This window comes from Peromyscus leucopus, chromosome 12 (genome assembly GCF_004664715.2).
Source record: "Peromyscus leucopus breed LL Stock chromosome 12, UCI_PerLeu_2.1, whole genome shotgun sequence".
Classification (NCBI taxonomy): domain Eukaryota; kingdom Metazoa; phylum Chordata; class Mammalia; order Rodentia; family Cricetidae; genus Peromyscus; species Peromyscus leucopus.
This window is the reverse complement of record NC_051073.1, coordinates 76,969,333-76,997,017: the sequence shown is the minus strand read 5'-3', so window position 1 is coordinate 76,997,017 and position 27,685 is coordinate 76,969,333. Positions and strand designations below refer to the sequence as shown.

At 48.8% G+C, this 27,685-nt stretch overlaps 1 protein-coding gene across 3 annotated transcripts; it reads left to right on the top strand.

Moving 5' to 3' along the window:
- The first annotated feature begins 944 nt into the window (after positions 1–944).
- Abcf3 (ATP binding cassette subfamily F member 3) lies at positions 945–11,934 on the top strand. 3 transcript variants are annotated; one of them, XM_028857568.1, is made up of 21 exons: positions 945–1,149; positions 1,373–1,520; positions 1,644–1,723; positions 2,508–2,554; positions 2,790–2,887; positions 2,984–3,106; positions 3,243–3,509; positions 4,082–4,162; positions 4,245–4,304; positions 4,403–4,459; positions 4,566–4,588; positions 4,697–4,752; positions 4,852–5,052; positions 5,159–5,235; positions 9,584–9,628; positions 9,706–9,838; positions 10,558–10,646; positions 10,757–10,848; positions 11,030–11,162; positions 11,292–11,379; positions 11,468–11,934. In XM_028857568.1, the coding sequence occupies exons 1-21, from the start codon at positions 1,077–1,079 to the stop codon at positions 11,624–11,626; spliced, it is 2,130 nt and encodes a 709-aa protein (XP_028713401.1). In that variant the 5' UTR covers positions 945–1,076; the 3' UTR covers positions 11,627–11,934. The 3 variants fall into 3 exon arrangements, with proteins under 3 accessions (XP_028713401.1, XP_028713402.1, XP_028713403.1); XM_028857569.1 differs by lacking the exon at positions 945–1,149 and having other exon boundaries at positions 1,373–1,524; XM_028857570.1 differs by lacking the exons at positions 945–1,149; positions 1,373–1,520; positions 1,644–1,723; ... (1 more) ...; positions 2,790–2,887; positions 2,984–3,106 and having other exon boundaries at positions 3,410–3,509; positions 4,057–4,162.
- Positions 11,935–27,685: the final 15,751 nt, after the last annotated feature.

The following is a 27,685-nucleotide window of genomic DNA, read 5'->3' as shown; positions in this document are numbered from 1 at the left end:
AACACAAAGCTTCGGGCACAGTAGACAAGCACGGTATCAACCAAGCTATCTCCTTGGGCATACTGATGGCTTTTTAAACTTTGAACACCGAAACTGCTGTCCATTGCAGAAATGCTTAAGATGGGTGAGTGGGCGGCAGTCCGGTGTAGTGGCACATGCTCTTAATTCCAGCACTTAGGTGACAGGCAGGAGGATCACGAGTTCTAGGTTAGCTTGGACTGTATAGGGAGATTGTCTTAAATAATACGGGTGTAAATTGAGCATATTAGAAACGATTTTCATGTTACTATGAAGCAGTAGTGTTATTTATGAACAAAGTCTACTTGAGCAAATCGAGGGGGTGGTCCTTTTACAGACCCCGAGATTCAGTTTTAGGGTGTGAGAAAATCTGCTTTCTATAGAGGGCTTCTTGTTGATGGTTTTCTGGCAGTGGGTGAGGTGGTGCCTTAGGCGGGTGGAAGCACCGAACAGTCTAATTCTCGATGACTTGGTTGAACACCTATGGAGTGAGAAGGAACTGCGCACAGGGGCGGGTAGAAGGCTGGGCATCACCAAGCTGATTCACCTAACTGGACGACACGAAACCGACAGACTCCCGACTGAGCAGCGCTGAGCGCTGGCGTGAGTCAGCAAAACGCCGCGGCCTCCAGGCCTGGGGGGCGCACGGCGGGCGCACGTGCCCGCGGGGAAGGCTCCGAGCTAGCAAAGCAGCCCACTTCCACGACAGCGGGGCTCCCCTCGCAGCGCCTCCTGGGCTCCTCGCCCTGATAAACCTCGGGTGGACTCCGCCACACCCCTGGATCCCTTCTCCACTTCCCAGAAGGCGGTGAAAAAAAGCACAGGTCGTGAAACAGGTACTGCGCAGGCGCACAGGCCGCCGTCCCTGCTGACACGGCGGCGCTTGAGTGCAGTTCCCGTGGCCCCGCCCCCTGGGCTCACGCAGACCTCTGCTTTCTTACGTCATCGCTGCGCGTGCGCCTTGGGAGGGAGGGGGCGCGGTTTCAGGGGGGAAGGGCAGAGAGGCGGTCCTAGGCCCGGGTCTCATCACGACTGCGCAGACGGGATTCCGGCCGAACATGGCGACTTGCGCCGATATCCTGCGGAGCGAGTTCCCAGAAATTGACGGGCAGGTCTTCGACTACGTGACCGGTGAGCGAAACGGAATTAACTGCCCGGGGAGGCCGAGATGGAGATCGTGGGGGAAGCCTGAGGGTGGACAGTGCAGCGGACTGCCACCCGGTCTCTCCTCTGCGTGACCTCGTATCTTGAGGGCCGGTGGGGTCTGGAGCCCCGAGTGGGCTGAACAGACCCTGAAACTGCTTGTCTGTCTGCCCTACCCGGTGTCGTTCTTGTTCTGCGGTACCCGGCCCAGGCGTCCTGCACAGCGGCAGCGCGGACTTCGAGTCTGTGGATGACCTAGTGGAAGCCGTGGGGGAACTATTGCAAGAAGTGTCCGGGGACAGCAAGGATGACGCGGGCATCAGGGCGGTCTGTCAGCGCATGTACAACACTCTACGCCTGTAGGTGCTAAGGGAGAGGAGTTGATGGGCAAAGGGAAGCGAATGGAGTACGAACGAGGGGGGAGGTCTGAAGCCTGTAAATCTTTTCTCTCAACTGACTGCTTTCTGTCCCTACCCACGCAGGGCTGAGCCACAGAACCAGGGAAACAGCCAGGTGCTGCTGGACGCCCCCATCCAGTTGTCAAAGATAATGGAAAACTACGGTGAGAGTGAGGGGAGATTGAACTAGCTGCCTTCTGCCTCCACCCCAGCCACCCGCTCCTTGCAGCTCAGGACTCCCTCCATCTCTTCTACAACAGGGCTTGTAGGAGCTTGTGATTGTTTGTGAACATAAAAGCTTGTGATGAGCAGGGCAGTGGTGGCACATGCCTTTAGTCCCAGCATTTGGGAGGCAGAGGCAGGCATGAGTTCAAGGCCAACCTGGTCTACAGAGAGAGAGTTCCAAGACAGCTAGGGCAACACAGAGAAACCTTGTCTGGAAAAACCAAAAAAAAAAAAAAGCTTATGATGAAGAGTATGATCGGAAGGTTCTCCAGGCTGTTGGCTGTAGTAGGAGGCACAGAGCCTTGGAGCTAAACATGCTTGGTTTTGCCGAGTTTGTGCTTTAACCAACAGCATAGTCTTAAATGTGAGATCTTTTTCTTCCTTATTTCATGTTCAAGGCTGATAACCATCTATTCCAGTTCATAATACCGTCTTAAAACACTGTCCTTTGTTTTTTGTTTGTTTGTTTAGGGTTTTTTGTTGTTGTTATTGTTGTTGTTTTGGTTTTTCGAGACAGGGTTTCTCAGTGTAGTTTTGGTGCCTTTCCTGGAACTCACTTTGGAGACCAGGCTGGCCTCAAACTCACAGAGATTCACCTGCCTCTGCCTCCTGAGTGCTGGGATTAAAGGCGTGCGCCACCGCCGCCCGGCTGTCCTTGGTTCTTGTTAGTCTTCCCTTCCCTTCCCTCACGGAGAAAGTGACTGCTTTTCTTATCGATTACAGACTGTGACACCAGACTTCCAGGACCGATAAAGAGGGAACAATCTTCGGTGAGGAGCAGAAGGGTGGAGGGGCTGCGCGCCTGGCGGGTGTGAGCGTGGCGGGTGTGAGCGTTGACTGTCCAAAGAGCGGGCATACCCTTGGGGGAGGTGTCTGATGCTCTCTCTGTCCGTGAATCTTTGGCTCTGTGTCATCGTGGGTGAGTGCTAAGGGTTTGAAGTGGTCCCTGCGTGCCTGTTTGAACCTGTACCCTCTTCTAAACTGCCGTGTTTGGAATTCGCGCAGACAGTGAATGCGAAGAAACTAGAGAAGGCTGAAGCTCGGCTGAAGGCCAAGCAGGAGAAGCGCTCGGAGAAGGAGACACTGAAGACCAGCGGCCCTCTGTGAGCTCAGCAAGAAGGACTCAGAAGCAGGGAGGACAGGTTCTGGTATTGAAAGGCTGTCGGGAGTCCTAAAAACTCCCTTTCTCCTTTTCAAAGGGTCTTGGAGGAGGCGTCAGCTAGCCAGGCGGGCAGCAGGAAAGAGAGCCGGCTGGAATCATCCGGCAAGAACAAGTCCTATGACGTGCGAATTGAGAACTTCGATGTGTCTTTTGGTGACAGGTGAGGGGTTGGCCAGTGGCAGGGTCTTTCCGATTAGGGGAGAATCTGGAGTTAGGAAGTGGTACCAAAACAGTGTTGAAGGTCCTTTGCACCTCTTTCTGGATCATTCTTCATCCCTTTCCTGCCACCCCTTCAGGGTACTGCTGGCCGGAGCGGATGTGAACTTGGCATGGGGCCGTCGGTATGGGCTGGTGGGGCGCAATGGTCTGGGGAAGACAACGTTGCTGAAGATGCTGGCCACCCGGAGCCTGCGGGTTCCGGCCCACATCTCCCTGCTGCACGTGGAGCAAGAGGTTGCCGGAGATGACACCCCCGCCCTGCAGAGTGTGCTGGAAAGCGACACCGTACGGGAGGATCTGCTTCGGCAGGAACGGGAGCTCAGTGTCAAGATCGCTGCTGGCAGGTGAAGGCTCCAGGCTAGAGGTTGCGAGCAGTAGCTCTCTGGCCTGGTTGGTTGGTGTGGACTTGACCCAAGCCAGAGGTGTTTGGGAAGAGGCACTTCAAGTGAGAGAAGAGGCCTGCAACAGGTTGGCCTGTGGTCAAGCCTTTACGGCATTTTCTCAGTTATGGGTGGTGCCCCCCCCCCCGGGGGTGGGGGTGGGGTGCTGGTAGTCCTGGGTTGAGTAAGAAAGCAGTCTGAGCAAGCCATGAGAAGCAAGCGAGTGAGCAGTGTGTTTCATGGCTCTGCTTCAGCTCCTGCCTCCAGGTTCCTGCCTTGAGTTCCTGCCCTGACTTTCATCAGTGATGGAGCATGACCTGAGTTTTATCATGGCAATAGAAACCTGGACATTAAGACACTGTCTTTTATAGAGTGTCTCCGTAAATCGTGTGGCCTCCCTAGTAAGCAGCGGAGCTTGGGATTTGACCTGTGGAATTGTAAAGCCCTCATTCTTCCCAGTGACCTGCTTTCCAGTGGTGTAAGACTCCCTCTTAGACTGTCTTTACACCAGCTGGTTGGGTCTTTTTCCTCCCCAGGGCAGAGGGCTCAGAAGCTGCACAGTTGGCAGAAGTCTATACCAAACTGGAGGAGATTGAGGCTGATAAGGCACCCGCCAGGTAAAGCTCCCACGTCCTCTCCCCTTTAGCTGCTCTCTCATTTGAACTGTTCCAACTGGATTCTTCTCATTTTAATTCCCAGAGCATCAGTCATTCTTGCGGGCCTTGGTTTTACTCCTAAAATGCAGCAGCAGCCTACCAAGTGAGTAAACTCGGCCGTTCTTGGCTTTGAACACTACTGGCCCTGGCCCTGCCTGTCCTGATGAACACCCACCCCTAATGTGAGTCTTTTGTCATTAGGGAGTTCTCAGGTGGCTGGAGGATGAGGTTGGCCTTAGCCCGGGCTCTGTTTGCCAGGTGAGTCTCCTGAGCCTGAGAATGTGTGGCTGGACCACAGTGGGCTCATAGGATAGCCTGACAAGTCTCTTACCATAATACTTCATCCGTGTGTTCTTTTTCATAGGCCAGATCTGCTGCTGCTAGATGGTGAGTGTGAATGAGCTACCCTGACTTTGGAGATAGACAAGGATGATAACTTGTTTCTAGTTCTCCAGACCTTCATTCCCAAGTATGTGTTTCTTGCTTCCTCTCCAGAACCCACAAACATGCTGGATGTAAGGGCCATCCTGTGGTTGGAGAATTACCTGCAGGTAAGTTTAGGCTTTACAGTGGGTCTGGAGAGAGTCTGCCTCCAAGACACTGGGGGCCAGTTACCCTTCCAAACAGCCTGTCGTCCTGTTATTCCTCAGACGTGGCCCTCCACAATCCTAGTTGTCTCTCATGACCGCAACTTCCTGAATGCCATTGCCACAGACATCATCCACCTGCACAGCCAGCGGCTGGACGGTTATCGAGGGGACTTTGAAACCTTCATCAAGAGCAAGCAGGAGCGGCTGCTCAGCCAACAGCGCGAGTATGAGGCCCAGCAGCAGTACCGCCAGCACATCCAGGTGTGGCGGGCGGGCGGGCAGGTGCGGGAGGCAGGAGGAGGCCCCAGCCCGTGGGTGGGTATCAGGGCTGGTGACAGAGAGCTGAAGAGCGCCTCTTCTCCCGTAGGTTTTCATAGACCGTTTTCGATATAATGCCAACAGAGCCTCTCAAGTGCAGAGTAAACTCAAGATGTTGGAGAAGCTGTGAGTACACATCCTTGTCCAGACACCAGCTCCTCTTCACGTCTTCCCTCCTCCTCTGAGATGCCTTTTGTCCTTCCTTTCCAGGTCTCCCCTCAGCTGGCTGCCAGCTTTCATTAAGCAGAATATTTTACACTAATCTCACCTAGGCAGCCACAAATTCATAGAGTTATTGTCTGTTTCTACATATTTGCTGTGTCTAGCTTCTCTAATGGCTTGTTTTCTAGGGTCATCCATGTTGTAATGGGAACACTTTGTTTCCTTTTGTGGTGGCATAATGACTGTTACAGCTTGTTCATTGAGTCAGCTGGTGGACTTAGGTTATTCCTAATTTGTTTTTAGGAATAATAATGAATGCTACTTTGAACTTTCTAGGGGATGTGAGAGATGGAGACCAGGAATTAATCTGTAAGGCTGACCGCCAGTTCACAATTATCTTGCAGGCCTGCTATGAACATATATGTACAAGTTTCTTGAATTATTTTTTCTTTTAAAGATTTATGTGTGTGAGTGTTTTGCCTGCATGTATGTGAAGGCACTGTGTGTGTGTGTGCGTGTGTGTGTGTGTGTGTGTGTGTGTGTGTGTGTGTGTGTGTGTGTCTGCCTGGTCACGTGTCAGAAGTGGGAGGGGAATCCCCTGGAATTGGAGTTAACAGATGACTGTAGGCAACTCAATGGGTTTTAGAAACCAAACCCGGGTCCTTCGCAAGAGCAGTGGATGCTCTTAACCTCCGAGCCGTCTCTCCAGCCCTGTGTTCAAGTTTGTTTGTTTGTGGGTTTTTTTTGTTTTTTGTTTTTTTGAGACAGGGTTTCTCTGTGTAGCTTGCACCTTTCCTGCAACTCACTCTGCAGACCACACTGGCCTCAAACTCACAGAGATCCGCCTGCCTCTGCCTCCCGAGTGCTGGGATTAAAGGCGTGCGCCACCGCCGCCCCATGTTCAAGTTCTTAAGCAGACATTTGTTTTACTTAGGTACATATCTAGGTAATTTAACTTTTGAGGGTTTTTGCTGCTGTTGTTATTATTGTTCAAACAGTTTCACTGTACAGCCCTGGCTGGCCTGGAACCGGCTTTGTAGACTAGGCTGGCCCTGAACTAACTCACTCACTCTCTCTCTCTCTCTCTCTCTCTCTCTCTCTCTCTCTCTCTCACACACACACACACACACACACACACACACACACACACACACACACACACTTTGGCATGTCTATTGGCGTCATTCATGTTCAGCTCATGTTTGGGCAGTCATACTGTTGAGACTTTATGGCTGTACTTCCGACACTGACACTGCTAGGAAACAGTCTCAAGACAAACTCCCTGCCTCTCTGGCTCCAAAAGTTCCCTGAGCCTTAGATGCTGGGGTGTTTTGTGGATGTATCCATAGGGACTATGTTCTACAAGTCTACATTTTGATTGGTTGTAGTTTTCTGTAATGGTCTCTGTCTGTTGCAAAGAGAAGTTTCCTTGAGGGGTGAGGGCTAGACTCTGGAGAAGGACTTGGAAAGTCTGGCTGGGTAGGATAGTTGGATGCAGTGCAGAAAGATGGTTGCAGGTCCAGACCAGTCTTTTTGTTTTTAGTTTGAGACAGTCTCTCACTTTGTAGCCCAGGCTAACCTTGAACTCCAGGTGTGTTGCTTCCCACGAGCTGGAATCTCTTCCACTTTTGGCTTGCCAGATTCTGTTTTAAAGCAGGTGCATTATCTTCATATGCCTCCTCCAGGGTGTGGGAGCTGTCCTTGTCCTGTGTCTTTGCCAGTGCTTATTCTTAACTTTGGCAGTCTCAGCCGCCCTAGCAGATGAAAAGCAACATCTCGTGGTTTTGATAAGCAGTTCCATGACTAATGAAACTGCTCATTGAAGGCTTAATCTTGAGGGGGGTTTTCTAGAAATTCTGGGAGAGAGTAAATTCATAAGGCTTACAACTCTGACATGGAAACACTTATCACTGTATTTTAAGGGTAAAAGCTACCAAAAGCTACTGGGAGCTGGGGCTGGGGCACAGACCTGTACTCTCAGAACTAGAAAAGGCTGAAAGCCAAGGACTTCACGTTCAAGGCTGGCTTAAGCAAGCTGGGGAGACCTTGACTCACATGCACAGCATAAAGGAATAGCACACATTTAAGTTTTTAAAAAGCTGTTGAAAGATGGGGTTGGGTTTTGTTTTGTTTTGTTTTTTTTAACTGGAGAACCATTCAGCCAGGAGAGGAATCATGGTAGAAATAAAATAAGAAATATATTAAATTAATATTTTTTAATTTTTTGTGTGTATAATTTTTTTTTATTTTGTTGTTTGAAACTACATACACTCTCCGTGTAGTCTTAGCTAGCCTGGAACATGCTATGTAGAACATGTGGGGCTCAAACTCAGATCTGCCTGCTTCTGCCTCCCAAGTGCTAAGATCAAAAACATGCACACTATACCCAATGTGTGTGTGTGTGTGTTTTAAATGTTTTTTTTGTTTGTTTGTTTGCTTGCTTGTTTGTTTGTTTATGTGCACTGGTATTTTGTCTGCATGGATGTTTGTGTGAGGATGTCAGATCACTTGGAACTGGAGTTACAGACAGTTGTAAACTGCCATGTGGTTGCTGGGAATTGAACCCAGGTCCTCTGAAAGAACAGCCAGTGCTTTTAACCACTGAGCCGTCTCTGCAGCCCCAAGTTTGTTTGTTTTTGTTTTTGTTTTTTTTTTAAGCTGCAAAAAAGATGATTCTCTTTCTTAGAGATAGTGAACTAGAAGAACATATTGTAGCGTTAGCCAAATGAAAGACGTACAGGTCTGTTTTCTCCAAGCACTTACTTGTGCAAGAGGAACAGATTTTCTTTAAGTTTTGTTAATTTTTGTCATTTTGTTGAGTCAGAGTCTTTCTACAAACACAAAATGTTTATGTAGGTTGGCTTAACCTCCTAAGTGGTAGGATTGTGGGTGTGTTACCACAGTCAACATAAAGTTGATTATTTGGCTTCTTTTATTAGTGTTATCATAAACGATATAATGTATTTTGATTGTACCCATCCCCCATTGCTCTCTCTGTCCCCCCCCCCCCATCTCTCTCTCTTCCCAACTCGTTCCCTTCAGCTTTGATGTCTTTTCTGTCTTTTGGCAACCCTGTAAGTTTCTTTGGCTTGCTTACAGAGCATGGGTGAGGTGTCATTTCAGAAGCATAGGCACCTCACCCGTGGCTTCACTCCCGCCCCCAGCACTGATTAACTGCCTGTAACTCCTCAGTGGTAGGACCTCATGAGCTCAGCCCCTCATGACAGGATGCTGAGGCCCAGTCTCGTGCAGATCTTGTGCAGGTAATCGTAGCAGCTGTGAGCTTGAGTGTCACGGCCATGTCATACCCAGAAGCCTGTCCCTACGTTCCACCCGTCCTCCAGCTCCTATTTCTTCTGCTCTCTCTTCCTCCATGGCTGAGCACCCACCATGGCTGAGTCTCTGGTCCTCAGCACTTTGACCAGTTCTGAGTCTCTGCAGTTAGTGCTTTTCAGACTGTGGCTGACTAACCTGCGGGGATAGGCATCGTCATTATAAGGCGATCCGATGGGCACGTCGTGATGATTTAACAAATAGCTGTAGCTTCCACGCCAGGGCTTGTGTCCTCCCTGGCCACAGGTTTGATCTGGTTTGCAGCACAGACGCAGATTCGTCCTGTGGAGCAGGCCTCAGTTCCCGTCAGAAGGCCCACACTTGCATGGCCAGTCAGTGGTGTGGCACCCGGTTCCGTGGCGAAGGCGGACTGCTGATGGCGGTTCTCTCCCCGCAGCCGGCCTGGCCCCTCCCAGCACTGCGGGCTTGTCTGGCCAGCAGGGCAGAAACTTCACCTCTGTTGTCTTGCTTCCTCTGTGCTGTAACCACATGTTTCTGCATAGTGGAGTTCTTTACTCCTGAGTCGTCATGGCCTTGATACTGATGCTTACGGTTAGGATAACCGTGTGTGTGTGTGTGTGTGTGTGTGTGTGTGTGTGTGTGTGTGTGTGTGTCCTGACCACCTTGTTCTGGTGAGCAGCTAACTATCGCCTGTATTGTTTGGGGTCTTCAGAGGCCTTCCTGACAGCTGCTTGTAGGGAGGAATACCAGCCCTGGCCCAGGGACTTTCTTAATATCCTGTGGCTTCTTGGAGCAGCTGTAGCCACACACACAGGATACTTCTGTTTAAACTTTTTTGGTTTTTAATTAGCTTATAAAGTAGTATCAGGTCTCCTTGTGGCTTTTCCATACATTGTTAGTGTTTGTTGACCCTCCCTCATCTTCCTGTCTCCCTCCCTGCTTCCACCTCTCCACCCCCGCTGTTCTCCTTTCCACTTGCCTGTCTTGTTAAATAATCCTTTCCCATCTCTCCTCCCAGACCTGAGCTGAAGCCGGTGGACAAGGAATCGGAGGTGGTGATGAAGTGAGTGCTGAGCCGGGGAGCTGATGGGGAACCTCTGTCTCTGGCTGCCTCCACACTCACACTTGCACCTCCTGCAGGTTCCCGGATGGGTTTGAGAAGTTCTCACCACCAATTCTGCAGCTAGATGAGGTGGATTTCTACTATGACCCTGAACACATCATCTTCAGTCGCCTGTCCGTCTCTGCTGACCTGGAGTCTCGAATCTGCGTGGTATGGTTGCTCTTCTGTTCTGTGTACAGAGAGGAATGGGTGGGGCCTGGGCATTAAGCTTACACTGCGGTGTCTGTCCTCTGTAGTCTCACAGAGTACCGCCGAGGTGGCATTTTTGAATATATAGAACAGTCATTTACCTTACTGTTCTTGGTTCTGGATTGTGTCAGTCATGGGACACTAAAGTAAGAACACAGGATACAGGTCAGGGTTTAGAGTGTGCCGTTCTATAGCATGGTTTAGGAAGTTTCCTTTCTCTCAGAAGGGAAGTAAAGGCTAGGGAAATAGCCCAGCAAGTAGGAAGCGCTTTCTGCCCAAATGTGAAGGCCAGAGTTCAGTCCCCAGAACTCACTCTACGGTTGAGTGCTCATGGCAGCCCTCATAATCCCTGTGTGCAAGGGGCAGAGACAGAATCACCAGAGCAAGATGGCTAGCCAGCTAGTGCAACTTGGGTTCTAGAAAAGACTGAGGAAGACATCTGATGCTGCCGTGGGCCTCCACATGCACACATTTGTGCCCAGACGTACCCATACATGGGGACACACCACTCCTGGTTACGGGGAGGCACCCTCACTCCTTGGCAAGTACTCAAGTCTCAGTTCCCTAAGTGCTACTTCCTCAGAGTTCTGGGTGTAGGCCGGGACTACCCAGGGCTTCTCACTCCTTCCCTCTGTGCCCCGCACATGTCCACTCACTGAGCATGCCTGTGCTTCCCACAGGTTGGGGAGAACGGGGCTGGGAAGTCCACTATGCTGAAGCTGCTCATGGGGGACCTGGCCCCTGTCCGAGGTATCAGGCATGCCCACAGGTAAGGGACGCTCCTGCCCCCACACACCGTGAACTGCATGCACTTTCAATACACAGTCAGCTACCTTTACCACTGCACAGCGGTGCCTTCTCTTTTCATTTTGCTTCCAGGAATCTGAAGATAGGCTATTTCAGCCAGCACCACGTGGAGCAGTTGGACCTGAATGTCAGCGCTGTGGAGCTCCTGGCTCGAAAGTTCCCTGGTACGTTAGGGTAGGGCAGGCAGCCCCGGGTGTTTAGGCCGACCCGGGTACCTAGGCCTGCCGTGGGCCAGTATAAGCAGCTTGCCCACGTCTAGGTATGAGAACATGGCACTGAGAAGGAGAACCTCGGGAGTAGTGAAGGCGTGGGGCCAGAGCCCATCTGATGTGGGGCCTTTTCCAGGGCGACCTGAAGAGGAATATCGACACCAGTTGGGTCGGTACGGCATCTCTGGAGAGCTGGCCATGCGCCCTGTCGCGAGCTTATCTGGGGGCCAGAAGAGCCGGGTAGCCTTTGCTCAGATGACCATGCCTTGGTGAGGCTTATTTTCTTGGGTTCTTACTTCTCATTCCCCCTTCTTGCCCAGTACAAAATGATTCTCAAATCTTGGTGTCCTAAGAGTCCATTTTCTCCCGTCTTGTAACTTGTGTGTTCTTCCTTCTAGCCCCAACTTCTACATTCTGGATGAGCCCACAAACCACCTGGACATGGAGACAATTGAGGCTTTGGGCCATGCTCTTAACAACTTCAGGGTGAGCGTGCTCTAGCCTGCCTCTTCTTCCCCTAGGTCTCAGCACCCTCACTATCTATTCCCTTGAACACTTCTCTTCTGTCTTGCAGGGTGGCGTAATTCTGGTTTCCCATGATGAGCGCTTCATCCGACTGGTGTGCCAGGAGCTGTGGGTGTGTGAGAAAGGCAGTGTGACCCGGGTTGAGGGAGGATTTGACCAGTACCGTGCCCTCCTCCAAGAACAGTTCCGCCGGGAAGGCTTCCTCTAGAGCTCCCGGCTGGTTAAGGACTGTGCCTAGGACATGGACTGGTCTTGAAAGACCTGAGCTACCGTGTAGACAACCAACTCCAGACTTAGGACTTCCCTGCTTGGGGACAGCCTTATTCCCAAATTTCTCTTTTCCTTCCAACTGGAGCATCCTCTACACAATGTGGGGAGACCTGCCCAAGGGCCTGTGAAGACAGTCCTGATGGAAAAGGATAAGGGGAGCCATCTGGGGTTACAAGTATCCTACTGCCCAGCTTGACAGGGCCCCATGTGGCTGCTATGTAAATTAAATATCCTCCTGTACCTCTTGCCTCATCTCTGCTCCTTTGTGGGCAGGGCTTGCCATGGTTTTCTGCTGTGGTTCTGGGCTCTCTGACTGGTGTTTTCCTGTAATGTAATGTCAGTCACACAGACAGGAACAGCAGTGTCAGCCTTCCTCTCGTTGGGGGATGTCGTCGTCGTCGTCTGCCCCTTGGGTAGACTTGAGCTGCAGGAACGCAGGGCAGTGTTGTGGGGTCACTAGTGCTCATACCCTAGCCCAGACTTAGCCTCAGCTGGCAGCGTCTCGGGCCCTGCAGTCTCAACCCCTGCTGCTTGGGCATTTGCCCTGGTCTGGAATCGGGCCTCGTACATGGCTCACCAACTGCTTTCTCCAGGGACTCTGGCCAGCCTCCAGTTCTCTAGTCCGGACCATAGGACTCAAGAGAAACTATTGTTGTTCCCAGTTTGCATTAGCGATTTAATGCTCTGGTTTTTTCCTCTAACCATGTAAAAGCAGCCTGGGAAGCAGGGGATTGTCTAAGTGAAAGGAACAGGACACTCCTTCTTTTCAAATAAAGCAGACTTTAAAGAGGAAGACGAGCAGTGGCGTGTGCATGTACTCCCACCCTGGGGCCTGAAGCTGGAGGACCACTTGGATTGATTTAAGAGACCAGCCTGACCTGGGAGACCCATCTCTTCATAAAAGAGGGAAGAGAAATGTTCAGCAGGAGTCTGGCTTTTACATCACTTCTCAAGGACTTGAATGCTCTAGTTAAGCACTAGGTAGAAGACATTACAATGGAGTCAACAGGGGAACTTGTCTTAGCCTACTAGAAATTGTAGTCATGAGTCTCAACCCAAGAATCTTGACCAATGTGCTGAATGTTGTAGTCTAGGTAGCTTGGAAAGAGAACCTGTGGGGTAAGGGAGAACGTGTGAGCTAGCCTTGTATTGTGACAGAGTTCTTTACTAAACCCCCTAAAACAAGGAAAGGTTTATTCAGCCCACGGGCACTTGGCTGTGGTGTCTGTAGTGGGACAGAACGCAGTGCGGGGCGTGTGCTGGGACAGTAGGCCAGGGTAGCCATCTCACTCCTGGAGTACGCCCCAAGGACGCACTCCCTCCTAAGAGTGCGCAAGACCCTGAGAGCCAGGGCTCTGAGCGTTAGGCATCGGGGCCGACCTCCGGCACGTGACCCTTTGCGTGACACCCCAGCTCCAGAAGGCTCCAGTGACCCCAGAGCTGGTGCTGGTGGACTGATGAGGCCTGTCCACCCCTCAGCTTCCCTCCCTCGGGTCACACGTACTCCCCGTACACATCCCTGTGCTGGGCTGTGGGTACCTCAGCAGTGATGGAAGCTTCTTCAGACACTTCTCTTCCACCCTGAAGCCCACAGATCAGTACTGGGGAACCGTAGGCCCCGAGCCTGTCAGGCTTCCAGGCTCAGCCCCGAACCCCTCCCAGTTTGTAAGCCCTCCAGGCGTCATGCAAGTGCTTAAGGTCCCTGGAGAGCATCGAGCACCAAGAGCACCGGAACTGAAGGTGGTGTGAGGACAGGCTCAGCACTTGCTGGTGTCAGTGGAAGGAGCCACAGTGGAACCAGAGTAAAGCAAACTACCCAACTGCCGGGCTTTTGTGCCGCTCTTAAGGGACCGGCCACCACACGGTATAAAAGCATTCCGAAAGGATTTGCTGGGTGCCCACACTGACTGGAAGGACTGGAAAAAGAAGACACTTCTGTAACTCATCATGGACCCGTCTGGGCTTAAAGAAAGGCTGCGGGCACCCAGGCTCTCTTGACGGTGTGCTGGAGCCTATGGGAGGGCACTAGGTGCTGACTACAATTCCGTGAACTGTGAAGAGCCCCGATGTACAGGGAGGCAAGCCTACCCAGCCTGCAAGAACTCTGAGATGAGACGGCGGTGACGAGAAGGTGGTGGCCCAGAGGCCCGGGAAGGTGGCAGTGGCAGCCAACCAACCCTGTTTCAGGAAACACAAGAGGGAAGGAGCCCCACATCGCATGAAGTGATGGGGTGCCCTCCATCGCAGCAGCCACCCGCTGCACCGGCTGCCACCGGCGGCGGGGAGTAGTCTCTGGAGCTGCGTATCCTGGAGCTGTTCTGCCGACATCGGCCTTTGAGCTGACCGGGGCCCAGTCTTCACTAGAGTCCCGGACTCCTTGCCTCTCCCGGCCTGACCAGGACTCACCAGCACCCCTTGAGTAACTTGCCTGGCCCTCAGGAAGCCATGGGTCCCTCAGCATAGGTCTCACAAGGCACTTAGGCCAGTCCACAAGCTGTTCACTCCCATATGCTGTTACTGTCTTGAGGTCTAGTAGACGTTTTGCTAAGTTCCCTCTGGCTAGCTCTGCGCCGGGCTCGAGCATGCAGAATGGATGCCAATGCCGGTAGGAGATGCTTGCAAAGTGGGCCCAGGCTGTGAACGAATTCCACCTCCCTCGTAGGAGGCCTTGAAGCTGGAGTGATGGGCAGGTCTGGAGGCTGTTCCCCAGTTCAGCTAGTTACTCTCCTTTCCCGTTGTGATTCTTAGCTTTCATTAAGACTGTGGTAGCACTCACCTTTGATTCCCAGCGCTTGGGGAGGCAGAGGCAGGTAGGTCTCTGAGGTGTGGGCTAGCAACATGGTCTGCATAGTGAGTTTCAGGACAGGTGGGTGCATACAGAGACCCTGTTTCAAAAAAAAAAAAAAAAAAAAAAGGCTAGTTCCAGAGTGGGTGAGATCGCTTAGTGGCACTCGCCATGAATTTAAAGACTTGAGGTTAATCCCCAGACCCAAACAGCAGGAGGAAGATTCCCATACGTTGTCCCCTGGCCTGACCCGCATGCATGTGTTGTGATGCACAGGCACACAGACCATGCTTTTAAAAAGCTAGATGTGGTACAAGCTTTAATCCCAGCACTCAGGAGGCAGGGGTAGACAGATCTCAATGACTTTGAGGCCAGCCTGGGCTACAGAGTGATAGCCTGCCTCTACCTCCCAAGTGCTGGGATTAAAGGTGTGTGCCACCACTGCCCAGCTGCCTTGTTGACTTTTAGTGAGCTATTGCTTGTACTGCTATGTGGTTGGAAAAACCACTGCATTTAGTCAGAATTCCTCAGTCAAAATGAACACCTTCACTTCATGTTGTTGGGCCCAGAAAGAACCTCTTCTTGGATTTGTCTCCGCTGTAAAGATGTTTTTTTCTAATGCTGCACACTCATGCACAGACCCACACACACACACATCTAGTTCTTTCTGGATGCTCTGTACTACACCTACACCAACACTTGTAGAAGGCCCACATTTCATTTTCATCCCCTCCTCTTCCCGTGTGCTCCTCCTCCTCCTCTTCTCCTAGGTTGGTGACCCTCGGTCCCTGGAGAAGTCTGGGTGTTTGTTCTTGGGTAGCACCATGCCAGGGAAGCCACTGTCTTGTTTTATTAAGATAGGACCTAGCTGAGGCTGCCCTTGGTCTTGTGGACAGTGCCCCTGTGCTGCCTCTCCAGTGCTGGGATTATGGGCACGCACCACCACCACCACCACCACCACCACCTGGCTGTCAGCTGAATAACTTAGGAAAACGAGCCTCCCTTTGTGCTCAGCTCCTTTTCTCCACATTTAGAGTATGTCTTCCCACCTCAGATAGCCTGGCCTAGAAACTGCCCACAGAAGCTGGAGATGTGCAGAGCTCTTGCAGGGGACCTGAGCTTTGTTCCCAGCACCCATGTTAGACAGCTCAAAACTGCCTATGAGTTCAGATCCTAAACACAGGTCTCACACACACAAACATATACACATAATTTTTTTTTTTAAAGAAATTCCCTTCTGGGCTGGAGAGATGGCTCAGCAGTTAAGAGCACTGGCTGTTCTTCCAAAGGTCCTGAGTTCAATTCCCAGCAACCACATGGTGGCTCCCAACCATCTGTAATGAGATCTGGTGCTCTCTTCTGTCATGCAGGCAGACATGCAGGCAGAACACTATATACATAATAAATAAATCTTTAAAAAAAAGAAAAAGAAAAAGAAAAAGAAATTCCCTTCTAAGAAATACCAGAGGTTTATCTCTTAGGTGACTGTAGATCCTATCAAGTTCACGATATTAATATTGATGGTCTCCGACAGACTTAAGTAATCACAATTGCCTACCCAGCTTATTTGACATGAACTCCAAGAAAAGAAATGCGTTTTGCTTTTTGGGGGGTGCTGGGGGTTTGTTTTTGTTTTGTTTTGCTAGGATTAAAGGCGTGTGTCACCACACCACCCAGCAAAGAAATGTTCGGCTTGGCATGGATGCTTTCAGTGATTCTATAGGGCTGTCTTCCTGCTTACTCAGACCAGGGCTGATGTGTCAGAGGAGAAATTTGAGGTGACTGTTTCTCCACCCAGGCTGCCTCTCAGAATAGGCCACTTAATCATGATGGAGTGTAGGTATTAGGGCCCTCTACTTCAGTGTGGCTGTGACTTGGGACATCTGGGTGCTGAGGAAAAGGCCGTCCATCTGATCGGACATTTCCTAAGTGTTCATGCTAAAGGCTTATCCTTCCCTTCTGTAAAACTGGTCTGCCAGGGGCTGCAGATAGAGTCCAGTGGCTAGATACCTGCCTAGCAAGCTCAAGGCCCTGACTCAGTACACAAAGAGGAGGGGGTAGGTATGTCAATCCCCTGTCTTTTCTGACTGATTTTTGTTATAAAGCTGTGAAAAGTAAAGCTCAGAGATGCCTCCTCATGTGACAACTCGCACAGCCCTGATGGTCCCTTGACTGTTCATCAGTGTACTTCACTTACCAGTTCACTGGGCCTGGGCCTAAGGAACAGCACTGACTCACATGCTGTTCTTGTCCTCAAAGGTCGTTGTCCCGACAAAGAGAGAGAAAGGTGAGAGGCACACCTGCAGGAGCAAGGTGAGGTCTTGAGTGTGCCGCATCACCACCACATACCCCAACCCTGCCCCTCCCAGTCTTCCTGATAAGCTCCTGAGCCAGCAGCCTATGATGCCCTTCCACGCCTCTCTGCCCTGCTAGATCGAGTAGCCCAGCAAAACGGAAGCTGATGTTGATTAGACATTGTTAATGCCTTGTCTGGGTGAGTATCTGTGGTGGTGCAGGAGTGATGTCTGCAGGTAATGTACACTAAAATATTCTAGGAGGTTCAAATGGTTTCAAGAAATAAGTTCTCTGTTCTGCACCAAGAAGAAATTCCTCCTAACTGTCACAGGTTCCAACCAAGACAGCAGTCTCCCAGCCACAGCAGCCATCTCAGAGCTGGGCTCCAGAGGGAGGAGGATTCACGTGGGCACAGGTAGAACAAACAGTTGAGCATTTATTTTTAGCAGTCAAGAAAAAAAAGAGAGATTGCACCCTCCTGAGAGAGGGCAGTGCAGGGTCGCCTGGGCTGTTGGCCTCCTAGGACCGCTCCCCTGGAGTCCTTACCCACAATGCAGTCTGTTACAGTTGGGTGCATAAAGGGGTGACTACTCAGAAAGTTGAGAGGCTTACTCTAAGGGAAAGGGAAGGCTGCCTGCTCCTCAAAGAGGCGCTTCTCTCCTTGGGAGCTAGCCACAGCCTGCCTGAGACTGGCTTTGTTATTTTTCTCAGTGCACTGTCCAACATCTTATATAACTAACTTGGGTATCTCATATTGCCTAATTTTCTGAAGTCTTCATGTATGTGTGTGTGTATGCGTGTGCGCGTGCACGTACATGCAGAAAACAGAGCAGGACACTGGATGTTTTCCTTTGTCTCTCTCCACCGTATAGCCTTGAGGAGAGACTCTCATTGAGGCCGAAGCTCCCCACTTGATCTGGGCTGGCTGGCCAGTGAGCTCTTGAGATCCTCCTGTCTTCACCCCTAAAGCTTCAGTTACAGGCATATACAACCGTGCCTGACTTTTTACGTAGGTGTTGGGATTCAAACTCAGGTCCTCATTGCTGCATAGCAAGTGCTCTGATGCACTGAGCCAGCCTTCATCAAGCCTAAAGTGTCTTTAAATACATAAGGATCAGAACAAGTTGTATGCTTAGACAAAGTTACATCCGGTCGTCTATATGTATCTGTCTTAGTTACTTTTCTATTGCCGTAAAGAGACACTGTGACCAAGGCAACTTAGAAAAGAAAACACTTGTTGTAGCTCATGATTGCAGAGGGTTAGAGTCCGTGGCCATCATGGTAGGGAGCAGTAACTGAGATCTACATCCTCATCCAAAAGTAGGAGGCAGAGAGACCTATCAGAATGGCACTGAGTCTTTTGAAATCTTGAAGCCCACCCACAGTGACACACCCCACCTCCGTCCAGCGAGGTCATACCTAATCCATCCCTGTTCCACCAACTGGGGACCAAGTATTCAAACATATGAGTCCATGCAGGGCATTGTCATTCAAACATTTCACTCCCTGGCTCCCATAGGCTTGTGGCCATATCACAATGCAAAATGCATTTAATCCCAGTTCAAACATCCCCTATGGTCTTAACACTGTTTATTAAGAGTCCAAGTTCAGTGGTGTGTCATTCCCCCACCCCATGTGGCACCTCCTGCAGTAGGCTGTGTCGGATGAAGTTGAATATCTCCTTCCCAGCCACCTACTGTCAGGAACTCACTGAAGGGGACAATGAATGCATGCTTGCAAGTTCTATATTCTTCTGTGAGAAGCTCATGGCCACAGATGTAGCTGCTGATGCTCTGGGTGAAGAATGGAAGGGTTATGTGGTTCCAATCTCAATCAGCGATGGGAAGAACAAGGCTTTACTGTGAAGCAAGGTGTCTTGACCCACAACAGAGGGTGCCTGCTGTTGAGTAAGGGGTGGAATTGTTCTAAACCAAGAAGAACTGGAGAGGGGAAGTGTGGGTCTGTTCATGTGACAGGGCAAGACCCTGCAGAGGTTTCTCCATCTTCTATTCTTGCTGAGGCCATTTCAGGTTTAACTAAAATTTGATCTCCTTAGTGGTGAATTCCATGAAAAATTACCCAACTCTATTTTAGGAGCCTGAGGTCAAGATGCCCTCAGCTAATTTATCTTAGCTTCTGTTAAACTGCTTGCTTGCTGAAAACCTCTCCCTGCAACCGGATGTAGTTTTTACCTTAAAAAAAAAAAAAAAACCCTATCCTAAATACTCAGGGCTACACTTGGGTCCCAAGTACCTGAGTATAGTCACAGCCTGTGATGAACCAGCCTGCCTCTATTTTAGGCTTAAAAGCCATGTTATAGTGAAGGCAAACTAGGTTCATTCCTGTTTATGCTTACACCTGTTTCTCAAGGATTGTACTATACCCCACCTGTGACTTTAACTACTTCCTATAGGTTCTATACTGCCTGTTCCAGGAAATGGTCTTTGTTTCAAAAGTTGTTTATAACCATCTTGCAACCCTACCTTTGTTTCAAAAGGTTGTTATGACTACCTTGTTATGCCCACCTTGCAACCATGTCCTTGTTTCAGGAGGTCATTAGCACTAATTTCTTGTGGTCATGTTCTGCTCCTGTAACCCCACCTATTCTGCCTGCCAGCTTCCCTATGTGGGAACTCCCCACTCCTGAGCTATAAAAAGTTTGTCTTCCTCACGTCAAATGCTAACCTCTCGAACCCCACCTAAGTTGGGAGGCAGCCTGTGTACACTATTTAAAAAGCTTGCTGTAAGCCTGCCGGTGGTGGCACAAGTCTTTAGTCTCAGCACTCAGAAGTCAGAGGAAGGCGGATCTCTCTGAGTTTGAGGCCAGCCTGGTCTACAGCGTGAGTCACAGGACAGCCAGGGATACACAGAGAAAACCTATCTTGAAAAAAAAAAAAAAAAAAAAAAGCAAGAAAAGGCCGGGCAGTGGTGGCCTTTAGTCCCAGCACTTGGGAGGCAGAGGCAGGTGGATCTCTGTGAGTTCAAGACCAGCCTGGTCTACAAAGCAAGTTCCAGGACAGGCTCCAAAGCTACACAGAGAAACCCTGTCTCGAAAAAACAAAACAAAACCAAAAAATTAAAAAACCCAAAAAACAAAAACAAAAAGTTTGTTTTAATTGTTTGCTTTAATTAATTTGGCCATGATGATTTGGGTTAGTGGCCTTTCTCCTCCCATCTTTGGGACGAACACCAGCTGACATGAAGACCTTCTATTGGTTAGAAACTGTGGCTTAGTGCCCATTTCTGGTGGACTACCTGTAACATTCAGGTTGAATTGTGGATGCCAATCTAAGTATTCTCAACTTGGTTATTGTAAAAGAGAGAGAGAGGATATTCCTGGACTGCCATGCTACTGTGCTTTGTCGGCTGGGGCCAAAGGAGCTGGCAGAATCTGACAGGTTTTTAATCTCTAAAGAAGATAACGTGTCCACCAATATCCTGTCAGAAAGCCCTTAAAGAAAAAGCCCAGGACCAACACACCTAATATTCAGTGTCTTGTAATTCTAATGTCCTGCAAGATTTAGATGTAATTCTCAGAAGAAACAACACACTAAGAAAAATGAGGAGACTACAGGCTTAGAGGATGGAGCCAAAGAAAAATACCAGGAACAGATTGCCAAGAGATGTAGGCTGTCCTTGTTGAGAGCTTCTGCTTCTGAGTCCAGTCAAAAATCAGTCTTGCCGAGTAACAAGATGCTGGGGCATAGATAGTGGCTCACCCCTTTAATCCCAGCACCTGGAAGGCAGAGGCAGGTGGATCTCTTCAGGTTTGAAGCCAGCCTGGTCTAGGCCAGCCAGGTCTACACTGAGTTCCAGGATATATATAGTGAGACCCTTTATTTAAAAAAAATTAAAAGGAAGGATGAAGAAAAGGAAAAGAAAAAAGTAACAAGTAAACAATCAGACCTTGTGGGGGGGTGGGGGATACTGAAACCCATCAGAGCAAACTTCAAGTCCTGTGCTCCACGTCTGGTGTCAAGGGGTTTAGATGGTTCTGCTCTCCAGTTTTGCTGACTGCAGCACATAGTCTTGCTTGGGCTAATTCAACTTCCTGTTTCCCGCTCTCCCTTGTAGACATCCCACAGCTCTGGCACCTCTACCATCTTGGAGGCTCCAATGAAATTCAAGCTTCACTTTCACAGCTTCACACACAGCTTCTCAGTGTCTCCATGCAGGAACTCTCCTGCCACATGGCTGGCCTCAGAGGCTTTCCTTAACCACAGAGGAAGATTCCACACAACCCCTTTACGATCCTTTATGATTCTAAAGTCAGAGCCACATGGATGACACTTCCAGTTTTTACTATCAACTTGGGCTGAACTCTGGCACCCTTGAATCACGTTGATACCAGCTTTGATTTGCGGTTGCTTTTTAGGAGCAGAAAAATCCCTCAGGCCTTGCCTGAGGTCAGGAGTCAGAAGCTTGGCTGGGTGGGGTCTTTCACTGAGGGCACTGCTCCATTTATTCCGTTTGGAATCAGGCCTCTCTCTCCTTTCATCTCTGTTAGCAGAGTCCTTGCTGTTGATTTGTCTCTGGCACAGCGACCGCACCTGAATCTACTGCTGTTTCTGTCAATAACTGTGGCTACGTGGAGAAGCCACCACTTCTCCAGTAGTGGCTCTGTGGGACTTTTATATCCTAGATCTGCCTCCTTCCCCTGCCACCAATATAGTTTTAACTAAATCTCTATTGTTCTATTTATCAGTATGGCTCAGGCTGGGGTGAAAGCCCGCTAGCTCAGAGGCTGAGGAGCAACCAGCTGACCTTCCCTCTTCACCGGCATCTCCGAAAGAGAGCTTCCTTCCACCCCACCAAACCAAAAAAGACCACCACAAAGTCCCTCCCTACTACTTCCTGTGTGTCTGTCTTCCAGCTGCTCTCTGACTCTCTATGATTACTTCCTGTCAACCAGTTGCTGGCTCTACCTCCCGACCCAAGGTTGATCTTATTTAATTAATGCAAATGCAAACTCAGGATTCACACACACACCCCCTTTTGCCTAAATAAAAAGGAAAGGTTTTTTTAACTCTAACACAGTAAAACTATATAGAGAAAGAATTGCATTCACAATGTCCAGCCCACCTGCATTTGACAACTTTGGAGAAAGTATTCCATTATCTGTCCTACCTTGATGAGTCCAAAGTTTTGTACCTAAATCACTTTCCATCATAATTTGTGTTAACATCCTAAAAGTATCTTTTTAGACCTTAAGATATTTTGTTAAACAACTTAACCTTTTATGTCTCTCAACCTTTATAAACTTTACATCTCTTTTGTGAGTTTCTTTTCTGAATTGACAAGAAAAATTGTAAAACTATAACTATCTAGTCTTCAACCCCATCAGAGATCTGAGGATAAAATATTACCTGAGTAAACAGGAAGTGGAGAGAACAAGCAACTTCCAAAACTATAGAAATGACAGAGACAGCTGGCTGCCTGGACAGTCACCCAAGGTTCCTCTGCAACACTGGGGAATCCATTTTCAGCCTATAGGCCCAGAATATCTGACAGACTTTTCTGTTCCAGAGGGTTAGAGTCCATGATGGAGGAGTGAGGAGCTTACATCTTGATCTGAAAACACAAGGCAGAGAAAGAGCACTGAGGATCACAGGAGTCTTTTGAAATCTCAGAGCCCACCCCCAGTGACATACCTCCTCCAACAAGACCATACCTCCCAATTCCTCACAAGTCTAATAACTGGGGACCAAATATTCAAACATATGATCCTATGGAGGCTGTCTTAGGGTATCTACTGCTGTGAAGAGTCACCATGACCACAGCAACTCTTTTTTTTAGTGTTTCTTGTGCAATTTTCTTTCTTTCTTTTTTAAAGATTTTTTTTATTTATTATGTATCCAGCAAGTATGACTGCAGGCCAGAAGAGGGCGCCAGACCATGTGGGTGCTGGGAATTGAACTCAGGACCTCTGGAAGAGCAGTCGGTGCTCTTAACCTCTGAGCCGTCTCTCCAGCCCCACCACAGCAACTCTTACTAAGGAAAGCATTTAATTGAGGTGGTAGTGTACAGTTTCAGAGATGTAGTCCATTATCATGGTGGGGAGCATGATGGTATGTAAGCAGACATGGTGCTGGCTACATCTTAATCAGAAGGCGACAGGAAGTGGACTGTCTCACTGGGCAGTACCTTGAGCTTAGGGGACCTCAAAGTTCACCTCCACTGTAGGTGGAGTTTTCCTGTCCCAACTGCCTGCTCCCAAATAACCACTCAGAGTCTTAATATTAATTGTAAATGCTCAGCCTTGTTACTAGCTAACTCTTACATTTAAATTAACCCATATGTCTTATCTACTCTCTGCCATGTGGCTCATGGCTTGTTACTTCATTTTCTACATGTCCTGCTTTCTCTGCATCTGCTGGCATCTCCTCTGACTCTGCCCTTCATCCCAGCATCTTTAGTTTGGTTGTCCTGCCTATACTTCCTGCCTGGCTACTGGCCAGTCAGATTTTTTATTAAATCAATTTGAGTGACAAATCTTTACAGTGTACAAAAGGATTATTCCACAGTGCTCCATAGTGACAAACTTCCTCCATCAAGGCCAGACTTCCCACTGGTGCCACTCCCTTTGGGGTCATTTTCTTTCAAACCACCACATCCAACTCCCCGACCCCCAAAGGCTTGTAGTCATATCATAACGTAAAAATGCATTCAGTCTAACTTCAAAGGTCCCCATAGTCTATCGAAGTCTCAACAATGTTTAAAAGTTCAAAGTCTCTTCTGAGATTCATGCAATCTCTTAACAGTAGTCCCCTATAAAATCAAAATAAACAGATCACATCCTTCCAACATATAATCTCACAGGATATACATTGCCACTTTAAAACATACAGAAGGGAGCATAGCAAGGAAATACTGGACCAAAGCAATACCAAAAAACAGCTGGGCAAACTTCTAATTCTGCACCTCCATGTCTGATGTCAAAACACTCTTCATATCTCCAGCTCCTTTCAACTTTGTTGACTGCAGCACACTTCTGTCTCTTGGGTTGGTTCCATTCCCTATTAACAGCTCTCCTTGGCAGGCATCACATGACTCTGGCATCACCAACATCTTGGGGTCTCCAAAGCAATCCAGGCTTCAACTTCACAGCTTCACATAATGGCCTCTCTAGGCCTCCATTCAGGGACACCCCTAACACATGCCTGCCTTAGTAGCTTTCCTTAGTCATGGAGGCAAATTCCATAGCCCCTTTCTTCTGTCCTTAGCTCCAGAACCACATGGTCAAAGCTGCCAAGTTTGGCTGCTTACTGGGGCTGGAACATGGCCTCCTTGTTCAGTTACTTTCACCAGCTTTCTGTCCTTGACTACCTAAGCTTGGCTGTTCTGAAACCAGATCTGTAGACCAGGCCAGCCTCAGACTCAGAGATCCACCTGCCTCTACTTTCCCAGTGCTGGGATTAAAGGTGTGCGCCACCACACCTGGCTCTAAGGTTTCTTTAGTTCCTTTTCATAAGTTGGAAATTTAACTGGGTGGGATCTTACCCTGAGGTCACCACTCCCTTTATTCCATTTCTTAATCTGTTTATCTCCTGGAACACAGGATTTAGAGCTATTCTACTTCCTGGTGTCCCTTTTCTCAATCTGTACATTTTGTATTTTTATTTGCTCAGCTTGCTTCTTTTCATTATGAATCTTCATTAGAGTTAACACTAATAACCACATGACAGAGTCTATACTAGGCTGTTTTGAGATTTCCTCTGCCAACAGAATCCAAAAATCTTCACTTTAGCCTCAGGCAGACTCTCCAGACAAGCGCAAAAAGCAGCCACATTCTTCACCAAAATATCAAAAGAACAATCTTTAGGCAATATATTAAAACTCTTCTCCTCTGGAACCTCTTGAGGAAGGTCTCCACAGTTCAGATCACACTCCGCACCACTGTCTTCCATGCTCCTACTAGTGTGGCCCAGTAAGCAGTGCTTAAAGCGTTCCACTGCTTTCCAAACCCAAAGTACCTTGACTCAAGTCAACAACTGCACCAAGTATGGTGGTGGTGCGGTGCACTCCTATCATCCCAGGCTCCAGAGGTAGGCAAGAGGAACAGCCTGGGGCTGGAGAGGTGGCTCAGGGCTTAAGAGCACTGACTCGAGTTCAACTCCCAGCACCCACATGGCAGCTCATACCTGTCTGTAACTCCAGTTCCAGGGGACTCCGACACCCATGGCAAAAACACAAATGCACATAAAAATAAAATAAAATAATTAAAAAAAAAAAAAAAAAAAAAGAGGAACAGTCTGGGCTACAAGAAACCGTATCTCAAAAAAAAAAAAAAAAAGGCAAAAAACCCTGGTGCAAGCTGGGAGGTGGTGTTGCATGCTTTTAATCCCAGCAGGGGCAGGGGCAAAGGCAAGTAGTTCCAGGAGAGCCAGGGCTGTTACACAGAGAAATCCTGTCTAGAAAAACAAAACAAAACAAACAAACAAAACCAAAACAAAAGAAAAGAAAATCTGGTGCAGAATCTGCATATATGAAAAGCCCTGCAGAAAAAAAAAAGAAAGAAAGAAAGAAAGAAAGAAAAGCCCTGCAGACTTTACCAATCATCTACATAACCTGCAAGACTAAGGCTAGGAAGAAAGCTGGGGAGGTATTCCAGTCAACATTTTGCAACAATAATTTACATTTGAAGTTTGGAGTCCTTCTTCATCACTAAGCAACAGCAATATCCTGCACATCCCCAATGGTGGTGGTGGTATATTTCTTGTCTATTATGTTCTTATTTCTATTTTTTAAATGATTTATTTATATGTACATTGGTATTTAGCCTGCATGTATGTCTGTGTGAGGTTGTCATATCCCCTGGAACTGTAGTTACAGACAGCTGTGAGCTGCCATGTGGATGCTGGGAATTGAACCTGGGTCCTCTGGAAGAAGAGTCAGTGCTCTTAAGCCTTGAGCCATCTCTCCAGCCCCATGTTCTTTTTTTCATTATGTCATGGCTCTCTGCTCTTCTGCTTTTATCATGGTTTTGTTTGTTTGTTTTGGTTGATAGGGTCTTGATATATAGACCTGGCTGGCCCCTAGTCATCTTCCTGCCTCTGCCTCCTGAGTTCTGGGCTTACAGACATGTGCCACCACATCTGGATATCATTCTAATTTAATTACTGTAGACTTAATTTTCTTTGCAGATAGATATTTTGATATCTGGCAAGGTAAGATATTCTTTATTTTTGTTTTTAACTGTTTACTAATTTTCGCAATTTATTTCTTCATCTAAGTATCAAAGTACTGAGACAGAGCCCACCAGCACCCGGTTGGATTAAGAGAGCCTTTGTCCAGTGACTGATGGAGGCAGATGCAGAGATCCACAGCCAGGCACCAGGCTGAGCTCTGGGAATCCAATCGATGAGAGAAAGTGAAAGACCCTAACCCTTCAGGCTTACACCCCCCAAGCCCCAGGAGAATAAGGAACTAAAAAGAAAACTAGTTCCTAATCCCAGCACTCGGGAGGCAGAGGCGGATCTCCATGAGTTCGAGGCCAGCCTGGGCTACCAAATGAGTTCCAGGAAAGGCGCAAAGCTACAGAGAGAAACCTTGTCTTGAAAAACCAAAAAAAAAAAAAAAAAAGGGGGAAATATGGTGATATTTTATTTGTACTGAAATGTGATTTTATTTGTATGTTAATAAATAAAGTTGCCTGGAGGTCAGAGCTAATAGTAAGCCATAGCGGAGCTGGGCATTCATGGTGCACATCTTTAATCCCAGCACTTGGTAGGCAAAGCTAGGTAGATCTCTGTGTGTTCAAGGATACAGCCAGCATGGAGACACACGCCTTTAATCTCAATACCAACCATAGAAAACCTGGAGGTCTGTACAGACAGGCAGTGACGAGGAGGTCATGTGGTTGGGTTTACAACCAATGAGAAGGCAGAACAGAAAGTCTTTATAAAGACAAACATACAGGAAGTAGGTCTCTCTTAGCTGAAGAGGATCACTGAAGCAGGAAGGGTAAGGCTCTTAGCTCTGACCAGACTCTTGGGCTTTTATTTAAAAAAAAAAAAAAATCTAGTTCCAAGGGCAACCTGACTCAATCATTATTCAACCACCCCTGTAACAATGTAAAAAGATTTCTGTTAAGAGATGTGCTCAACTATGACTGGGATAGTTGCAAGTGTTCCAGGAAGGACCACTGTGACCTTTGTGTAAACACCACTCCCGCCCTGATACCCCCGACTTGAGGTTTCAGGAAGAATGTACATGCGGAGGTGATTATACCCACTCTGTGATCAGACCATGATCTTGTGAAACGAAATTGTATGGGAATTGTAATCTTATGGCTTTTGTGGGTTTTTCCTTTAAAAGTACCTATGTGACTATAGTACAATTCGACTCTTGCTCCCAGGACAGGAGTTTGCCCGACTGTACAGCCGCATCAATAAAAACCTCGTGCTGTTGCATCAACTGGACTGGAGTCTGGGTTCTTGGGGCTCCCACTTGAGACCCTAAACTTTGGGGTTTAGCAAGAGGAGAGATTCTGCAGATGGGGGAAGACGAGATCATGATGGGAAGACACGCAGAGATGACAGGCCACACTGGCGGAAGCCCATGAACTGTAGAATAGTGGCTGTGGAGCCCCCATGGGACTGGACTAGGCCCTCTGGATACAGAAGACGGTTGTTTGGCTCAAACTGTTTGGGGAACACCAGGCAGCAGGTTCGGGATCTGTTCCTCGTGCATGGGAGTCCGGTGCCTGTGGTGTGATGCCTTGCACAGCCTTGGTGCAGTGGGGAGGGGCTTGGACCTGCCTAGGCTCAGTGCACCAGCCTCTGCTGACTCTCCATGGGAGACCTTGATTTGGGGGATGTGCGGATGTGGGGTGACTTGGGAGGGAGGGCTGGGAGGTGGGAGGAGGGAGGAGATGGGATCTGTGGGTGGTATGTAGAGTGAGTAGAAAAATTCTTA

Coding starts and splice junctions, on each gene's coding strand:
- Abcf3 (XM_028857568.1), top strand. CDS start 1,077: ATGGCGACTTGCGCCGATATCCTGCGGAGCGAGTTCCCAGAAATTGAC. Junction 4,753..4,851: donor GGTTGGAGAATTACCTGCAG/GTAAGTTTAGGC, acceptor GTTATTCCTCAG/ACGTGGCCCTCCACAATCCT. Junction 10,849..11,029: donor CCTGGCTCGAAAGTTCCCTG/GTACGTTAGGGT, acceptor GGCCTTTTCCAG/GGCGACCTGAAGAGGAATAT.